Raw genomic sequence first — 9,000 nt, 5'->3', positions numbered from 1 at the left:
AACGTAATGATTAACAACAGGCCAAACCTCTTCATTTCCTTATCTCTGTCTTATGGCCCAACCTCTTCTTTTAGCCTTGTTATATTGTATCTCACAAACTACACTAGTCCTTTACTCACATTGTGCAGAACCTAAGCTAATAAAAATTGATTTAAACAGAATCAATGCTGTAAATCACCAATCATAAAAAAATGAGCATATTTTGTGAAGGTGGCAGACTAATCACTGAAGGAAGAAAAGCAACTACGTACAACACAGTGAGGTTATAAATTTAAACTTACGCATTTCTTATTTCACAACAATTTTGGATATTTTCCCAATACACTTTTAGAATTTGGATATCTTTGCTACATAAGCTTTAAGGGTTTTAGAGCCATTGTTTTGTCTAGTTCTAATGCAAATCATGTTAAAGTTTTTAATTACAGCATTAATTAGAATACATGAATTACAATCAAACTGCACACAAGCACGGGGGCCCGGGAAGTCTGCAGAGCCCTGAGCCAGAGACTGAGTGCAGTATTGTAATTCAAAACATCCTCAAACACACAGTATGACATGAGTCGGGTGCGAAATTAGAACTGACTGATTCACCTGATGATACGTAATAAAGGTCAGTGTTAATTTGGTATTGTTGCTCAGGCATCTGAAGTTTTATTCCACTCATTTAGCCATCCCAGGCGGTTGTAGCTCATTCGGCAAGGCAGTTGTCCACGGACTACAGGTTCAGTAGTTCGATCCCCAGCTATATGTCAAAGTGTCTCTGAGCAAGACATTGAGCCCCTCCCCAGCTGTGCAGTGCCAGTGACGGTAGAAATTGGGGGAAACCAAATGACAATGATCCGATGTGGCGACCCTGACGTCACGGGACAGGCTGAAAGGAAAATGCTATTCGAACTCATTATCATTACTATTACTAACTACCTGCACCCATTAACCCCTCTTCTACTCATTAATCCATCTTCCACTGCTTATGCAGGTCACATTATTATTGTACTCTGTGGTTCTGTATGATATTCTTAATATAATTCTTATTTACTTATACTACATATAATTTTTGATTTAATTATGCTTTATTGTTAAGGCAGGTGAATGAGGGTTAAGGGGCTTTAACAGCAAAGCAAAAATAAATCAAAATCAGATGCATTACTTAAAAAGAGACTGGTGGCCCTACATAGATGGGTGTTATTAAGGAAATAATTTGACACATAGAATTAAATAAATCAAGATAGTCAAAACAATAGATATTTAGTTATGATCTTAAACATACAAACAAGAAAAAATGTGGCATCCCATCTGTATATGACCACTACTGAAAATATAAAGAGAATGTTCACAGAAAATGTAGTTTATTTGGGTGCATTCTAAAGGCTGCGTGTTCGACTGTATATGTGATAAATATATACTGTGGCTCTTCTACATTTGAATATTGCAGAACACATGATGCAGTATCAAAATGTGACACTATTGTGGTAAACGAAGTTTCTTCCTGTGGCAGCTCCAACAAAACACTGTTCCACAACAATATGTGAATTTCTTCAGCTGAATCCACCCTGGGTCAGCAAAGTCTGACCACCCACCAGTTATTCATCTCCATAGGAACAATAACAACCACTCACAGTTATTTTGCCCCTTCATTTCTTCTTCTTTCTCCTTTTCGCTTTGCTGTTTTTATTGTGATGTTCTGCATCGAGTGCACTCAGATCAGTGGGTTCGTGCTCCTGGTGTTTAGACCACTCTCTCTGCAACTCTCGCAGCAAATCGGGGGTCAGCAGTCCGTCTCTCACAAGGCGACTGGCCAAAGAGCTGTCTATCACCTCTCCTGAGCTTCTCTGTGACCTTCGACCTCTGCTGCCAGTCAAATAACTACCACTGGCAGCGTTGCTGTTACCAACTGTTTGTCTTCCCCTGCCGCTGTGTGTCGGTAGTGAGTCAGCGATGACTGGGTCAGTGGCTCTGATGAGACGGGTGATATTTCGGACGCCCTGTTGGATGATGTCATCAAGCACCCGCTGGATTTCACGAACTGAGGCCGTGTCGGGAAACATGTCCATAAAACGGTAGCTGTGGAGAAGTGAACAAAGATTAGGGGGGCAACGTCATTAACAGAATTTAATGTTATACTGTAAAGAGTTCGGAGAAAGGAAATTTGTCCCACTACTGCCAGTTACAGTCCTGTTTGGATTGGAATGGGATGGAATCATAAAAAGGTAACTTAAATGGAATACCTTAACCAGAGGTAAAGATCTAACACGTCGTGAACAGCTTCCAGGTGAACCAGGTCTTTAATGTTTTTGGGTGGAGCCACAGGCCAACTGACATGGCGACACACCCAGTCAAATGTCAGGGGCTCATCTCGACTGAACTGGCGTGCAAACTGAAAGAGGAGCCAGAATCCAATCAGTGCAACAGAGACACAACTACACAACAACACAAAGCTTAACAAGCAAACGGAAGGAAATTTCTTGAGCTGTTGTCTTTAATATTCCACTGATAAACAGAAATATAGGATCATTATTCATTCAAAAAAATTGAAAGAAAATGTAGGCTTTCCTTTGCATTTACATGATCTACTTGTTTGCTAAAGTACAAGCATAAAGTTTTTCTGGGCACACATTTACACCACCGATATCTGGAACATCACCCTGAATCTCAAAGGTTACTTTATGAGGACAAGTATTTTATCAGGGACCTAAGTTTGTTTTATTGAACCATTATAACTATAAAGTGAGTGAGCATAATGCGGTGACCATAAAAACTATTCAGGGCTTGTTGCACTTTGTCTCCTGATTATCAGTGTTGTCAATCTTAAAATTTCAAAGTAAAATCATCTATGAAGGAAATTAAGGTATTTAAGACCTTATAAAGTGTTTGTGTGTGATTGATGAATATAGTTTGAATGTTTTGTTTGGGCTATTAAACCTAGTCATTGTCTTTTCTTACTTTTCCCCTTTGTTGCTACTCTTCATCAAGTCATTCTTCCTCCTCCCCTCCTCTACTTCTTCTCATCCTTACCTTTAGGAAGGAGGTGCACACAAAAGGCTGCTTCTTGTTGATGGGAGCGGTGCAGAAGACGTATCGTGACCTCAGGTTGAGTGGGATATGCTGAATCATATCTGCCAAAAACTTGAAGTCATCAATGTTGCAGACGAAATACAAACCATCCACCTGAGAGAGGCTGACAAATATGTCCTGAGGAAAGAGATGGAGAGTGAGAGAAGGCATAAAAGTTGTCAGAACAAGAAGATGAGGTTACAGCCACTTTAAGAGATCATTCACACTGAACACCTGCATATTTCTTTTATAAACTGCCATATTTTAATGGGCTACTTTGTCATTAACCCCCCTGTTCTGCAACTCTCTATGCATTTTTCCTCCCAACCTGACGCTTTCATCTCACTTATTGAAACACTTCCTCTTACTGCACTTTACTTTTAACGACTTGTCTCTGTTTCCATGTTTTTGGATTGCTTTGTGCCTTGAGTCGCTTTGGATCAAAGCTTTGGGCAAACAGCTCGATGCTAAATGTAAATGCAAATTTTATACATTAATGTCAGTTTGCAGATTTTGCGGGGGTGATTCTGGATAGATATGTGCTCTTTCAAGGTGCAAAAATATTGCTCAAAGTTGAACCTAGTTAAGTTTAATTTTTCAAAGCCTATTGTCATTATAGTCACATAAAAAAAAAAAACAAGTGCAGAGCAATGTGTCACTCTTGTCCAGTTTAATCAGATATTTTTTTTAATCATTTTCTAAATCAATCGTATTCTCCACAAATACCATACTGATACTACACCAAATGCTTCGCTACTCTACTCATGTTGGATTTGATGGCAGCCTGCAGCCTGGACTTAATCATTGGTTGGTGCCACAGACCTCCATTGTTGTCCAAAAACTATCAGCCAGTCACACAGCTCCACTGGAGGACACATGTTTTTCATTCCTAAACTGGTGACCTTCCTATTTGTCTTTAAGGATGTGAACTGCGCACAGCATTTAAGGTGGCATTCCAGAGAGCGTGGACAAATATGACAAGGCTCTTGCTTTTTGGAATAAAGAAACACATCAACCAATGCAGTGGTCTGGCTGAAGTGTTTTCATTTGTTTTTGGACAGCGACAGAGGTCTGTGGCATTAACAAACGAGTGAGTCCAGGATGCAGGCTGAAAAAATGTGAGTAGAGAAGATTCAATGTTTGCTTAAGCGTCTGTATGTTGATTGTAGACAATAAGATTAATTTAGAAAATGAGCCGGCTGGATAAAAGGATTCATGGTTGTATACTCACAACAAGGTTGGACAGTGTGGCATCAGGAAGGTGATATGCAAACATTTCGATCTGCTCTGCAGTCGGATGTAGACCCGCAGTCTGGCGGACAGAGACATATCAGTATAAATAAATACATTTGTGCACCATATTGTTTGTGCACCATCTTTGTGCATAAAGAACCTGATGGGATACACAGTAAAGCTTGGTTGTAACAGCTGTTTGACAGAGTATGAGTAATTACCTCTATCGGATCTACTGAGTGGCTGAGAATTTCCTTTAGGACAGGCAGATCATCTCTGTGCATGGTGGTAACCTCCCCCTCTTTAAACTTGGAGGAGAACCTGTGACAGAGAAAAGAGGTTTAAAAAGAAAAAACGAACCCAAGAGAAACTTGTTTGTTAGGTTTGCATCTTCTCCAAAGCAGGAATAAGTGAGAACGAGGCCGACCTCCCTGCACGGCCAGATATCTGCAGAGCTTGTGATGTGCTGATGGTCTCCATCTGTTTCTCCCCCTTCTCATTAACATTTGGCTTTACCAGACTGTTGAAGATGATTCGTTTTATACTCCTGAAGAGAGAGAGGAAGAAGACAAAGACAAACTGATAAATGTAAGCTGACTTGATGGTAACTACACAGTCATTTCTGATACACTACAAGTGTGGTAACAGATCGAAGAAAAGGTCTGCAATCTGTTTATGTCCCAAAACTACCAAGAGATAGCGCATTAATTTGAAGCATGTATTAAAATAATGTATATTATAGGGTTTACTAACAAATAACATTTTGAAATGTGTTATTTTATTACAAACTTTATCTTCTAATTTGTTGAAGAAATGGAAAAATTATACTTGTACGATTTAACTTACAGGTTAAGGCCCATTCCAATAGCATCTGTGGCAACCAGGATCTTGCATGGGTCATCAGGGTCATTGAACTTCTTGGCCTGGGAAAGCTTGGTGCCTGTAAACCACAGGTAAGCAAACAGAATCTGCAAACTCTGGAGCTCATACATAGATGTTTTATTGAAGAAAAAAAAACACTCAAAGAATAGTTTTAAATCCAATTTTTATTTTAAAAATGAGCATAAGCTGATGCATCACGCACTCACCTGGAGGCAAGCTACCATATATCACGGCACATTCTAGTCCTCTGGCTTCGATCTGTCTGCTTATGGAGTAGATGTCATTTTTGCTAAAGCAGACGATACAATCCCCCGGTCTCAGGTTGTCTAATGAATCCACAGCATGATCCAAGATTGAAAATGGGGTTAAACGCTGGTATGTGTGAACCTGATGAAAGAGAGAGAAATTGGGAGGACAGAGAGAGGAAGTAGGAGACAGCAACAGGTTAAAGCAAAATGCATGACAAAATCTCCTTTCTCTTTGCTGTGCAACATGCTGCAGCCTCACCTCCACCTCCTCTCCAGTGGTGTACATCAGCTCCCTGATGAGGTCTAGGGCTGCTGGTTCTCCACACACATGGATCTCCTCTGCACAGAGACCTATGCAAGTACAGAGAAAACATCAATTGCAAACACACGGAGTGCAATAAAATGCCGCCTGTCATCTGTTTGTTTGACTGTTTGTTTCTAAGTGGGTTACAAACCCAGCAGTGCTCTGGTCCAGGCCCAGCCTCTCGAAAGATCTCTGATCATTTGAATTTCATCAATTACAGCAACTTCATCTACAAACGGATACACAAGAGAAACAAATATGTGGTAAATATTTTAGACCATTGTGAAAATAAATTAAAAACAAGACAAGTGCTTGTTGAAAAGATTGGTATTTTGGGAGATGAGCAAAATAAACATTCATCCAAAATATGGCAGTGCCTTTAACATCACATGAAAAACAAATCAAATGTATCTGTAATCCACAAACACTACTGGAACATGTTAAGAGTAGTAACAATATACATACATCTGAGCATTGGTGACAATGCAAAACAGAAAAATGTGATGCGACTTTGCTCCCTGTGGTTTTAGTTTGGCAAGTACATGTGTACAAACATGTGTATCTTTCTAAGATTAATTTGAACAAGTAAAAACAATCAAGTCTTCGATATCATAATCATTTTTTTATCAGGGCTGATGAAATCTGTTTTTACAGTATTTACTTCCGTGTCCCGCAAAGCAATGCGGTTGTCTTCTTATATTAAAGCTATCGAGTGGAAATGCTTACATGTCTCTGAGATGTTAACTTACAAGGTGTGGTGACGCTGCACATCTCAATGGTACAGGCTACATGACCAGCTGCCCGACCCTCTGAATCCATAAAGATCCTCTCCTCTCCTGTAACCAAGTCACATGGCACACCCTGGGGATACACACATAAGAGCAGTCATCAGTATAGGGTGGAAGAGACAAAGGACAGGACAGAAAAAGTCAGAAACTAAAATATTTTTAAATTATTTATTCACATATTTAGCATTGCATTTGCATGTAAAAAGGTTCAAATCTGATGTAAAATAAACTGATATATTCTTATGTTTTGTATCTTATACTATAAAACCAGGCTCCTTACTCACAATGAACCTTGCCCATTGACAGATACTGTATTTTGGAGATTCAGGGGAATTTTTTTTGGATTTCATAAAAGGTCTCTCTAGGGGCACTTGAGGCTTTATTTAATCTTTTTTCCACATATGCAGTAGAACTCCCCAGCCCATGTTAAATACTTTTAAAATACCTTCAAAGGATGAGGTTCAGTCATTTTCTAAATTAATTGTATTGTCCCCAATCTCTATAGGGGTTTTACCAGCAGTGCCCTCGACTCACAAATGGTTAGTTGTCAACATCTGGGGCAACATTTGTTAAAAAAAAACAAAAAAAACATTCACACATTTCAGAATGAAGAAATATGTCACCCAGTGAAGCGGTGTGTCCACCTGATGTGTTTTTAATCAGACACTAAATGTGAGTAGAAAAGACTTCCTTTTTGTTACTGTGGACAATACAGTTAATGTAGAAATGACCGAAGTTAACTCTTAGCATACGTACAGCGTTGTTGCTCTTCTCAAAGATCTCATGCGCCAGTAGTTTCAGAGGGCCACAGTAGACTCCAGACTTAGCAGCCAGGTAGCGCTGAATGGCGTGATAGGTTTTACCACTATTAGTTGGACCAGAATGGAAAACCACCTTCCTGTGGATAGCACGAGCCTCAGCGTACCTGACCAACACACACACACAGATACTACCACCACTAAATAATATCCCAAAGTGTGACACAAGCAACCTAGAACCAATATAATGAAAGAAAAGATGTACAAAAGTATAGTGCTAGAGTATATTTATTGTAGATGATGATGTATCAACAGTACCCACACTCCTGTTTCTGAATCAATGACACATACCAGTTGGCTGGGACTCTAAGGTCTGAGATCTTTCGCAGGTCATCCATACAGTCCAGCATGGGAAAGATTTGCTTGGCATGGCGCATGAAGTACGGGTAGATGTCATCTATATGACCTTGAAAGGAGCAGATATAAAAGTTTATTCAGTTATCAATTTAAGTAATCGCTCTGGACACATAGGTTTTATCAGAAATTTACCAACCTGCTCCACAACAGATGTCATTGAGGATGATGTGCAGATCAGCGGGGAGCCCTGCCACTTCCAGGACAAACTTCCTGAAGCTGATAAAGGCCTGATGGAATAGACGAGCTGCGCGCACACACACACAAAAGGATGTATAGGGCTACTCACCAACGGTTTGACCTTTTCATGTTAGTATAGTTCCCAGCACAAATATAAAACATGTTCACAAGCATTTTCGCCATTTACATTCAACATTTTCTTTTAATTGGTTCTAGTTAAGGTGCACATTTCTGAGCAGAAATAATAAAATTTATATTGGGTAATTTTTCAAATGAAAGTCTCAGAAATAAGATTTCTAAAGTTGCTATTACATGATTTACGTAAAACAATTAAACTTATACATAGTCCGTGCAGTGACGTGCATTTATTTAGAAATGACATGACAGTTCTCTGTCTCACCATCCAGGCCATGATCTGCTGCCAGCTTCTGCATCTCCTTCCTCTTATAAAACCGGTTCAGAACTTTGAGCAGCTCGTCTGAATCGGAACAGAGAAAATCTGACATCAGAAAATACACAAACATTGACTTTCGTAGCTATAATTAAAAGATAAACCACAGGCTTAACATCACACATTCATACAGAGCTAAAATCTATTTAACTTAGTGACCAGGGTAGGTGGATTTGCTCACTTTTATCGAGCGGTTGGGTCAACTCCGCTCCTACACTCCCTTCGATCGTGGAGTCGGTCTTCAGAGACACGGGAACAAACAGTGATGTGTCCAGGGCTTTCGGAGGCGACTTGTTAGACGACACATTTCTGCTGCAAACTACAAAACCTTCCTGATGTTGTTTATCTAATAAACTAGTTCCAGAAGAAGCATGAAAGCCGCCAGCGGCGATGCGGGGAGTCCGGGTGTTAATGTGGCGTTGAAGCCGAGAAAACAAATGCATACAGCGGTTTACTGACATGGTTGTGCCCTCTGTGTTCGCACCTTCTAGGGATTTTGTGTAAACGTTGTGTTACTGTTCCTCCATGATGTTCGGCAAGTGGGTTACACAGCAGTAAAGCCCACAGAGGACAGTTAATACATTTCTCTTCCTGCTTACACAACGTGGGAGAGGACCCGTCGCTCTGTGGTTGTCCACTGAGGTGCCTGTGGCAAAACTCAGCATAATATTACGTGTACTGCATGGATAAT

The 9,000-nt window shown here is 40.0% G+C and overlaps 1 protein-coding gene across 2 annotated transcripts; it reads right to left on the bottom strand.

The window, feature by feature from the left end:
* Window positions 1-1,220: 1,220 nt before the first annotated feature.
* Window positions 1,221-8,924, bottom strand: supv3l1 (SUV3-like helicase). 2 transcript variants are annotated; one of them, XM_067487894.1, is made up of 16 exons: window positions 8,491-8,924; window positions 8,259-8,336; window positions 7,818-7,925; window positions 7,616-7,730; window positions 7,263-7,455; window positions 6,468-6,579; window positions 5,870-5,947; window positions 5,674-5,765; window positions 5,373-5,553; window positions 5,131-5,224; window positions 4,712-4,831; window positions 4,506-4,605; window positions 4,283-4,363; window positions 3,013-3,189; window positions 2,226-2,374; window positions 1,221-2,061 (listed from the first exon to the last, which is right to left on the bottom strand). In XM_067487894.1, the coding sequence occupies exons 1-16, from the start codon at window positions 8,768-8,770 to the stop codon at window positions 1,632-1,634; spliced, it is 2,388 nt and encodes a 795-aa protein (XP_067343995.1). In that variant the 5' UTR covers window positions 8,771-8,924; the 3' UTR covers window positions 1,221-1,631. The 2 variants fall into 2 exon arrangements, with proteins under 2 accessions (XP_067343995.1, XP_067344005.1); XM_067487904.1 differs by having other exon boundaries at window positions 7,263-7,431.
* Between the last annotated feature and the right edge of the window lie 76 nt (window positions 8,925-9,000).

The sequence above is a fragment of the Channa argus genome, chromosome 2 (genome assembly GCF_033026475.1).
Source record: "Channa argus isolate prfri chromosome 2, Channa argus male v1.0, whole genome shotgun sequence".
Classification (NCBI taxonomy): Eukaryota; Metazoa; Chordata; class Actinopteri; order Anabantiformes; family Channidae; genus Channa; species Channa argus.
The sequence above is the reverse complement of the archived record's forward strand: the minus strand, read 5'-3'. Positions and strand labels throughout refer to the sequence as shown.

Excerpts from the sequence above, each read along its gene's own strand:
- supv3l1 (XM_067487894.1), bottom strand. The coding sequence starts at position 8,770 with ATGTCAGTAAACCGCTGTATGCATTTGTTTTCTCGGCTTCAACGCCAC. Across the intron at positions 8,337-8,490 it reads GACCCAACCGCTCGATAAAA|ACGAGCTGCTCAAAGTTCTG; the intron begins GTGAGCAAATCC and ends GTTCCGATTCAG. Across the intron at positions 5,766-5,869 it reads CTGGACCAGAGCACTGCTGG|GTCTCTGTGCAGAGGAGATC; the intron begins GTTTGTAACCCA and ends GTACTTGCATAG.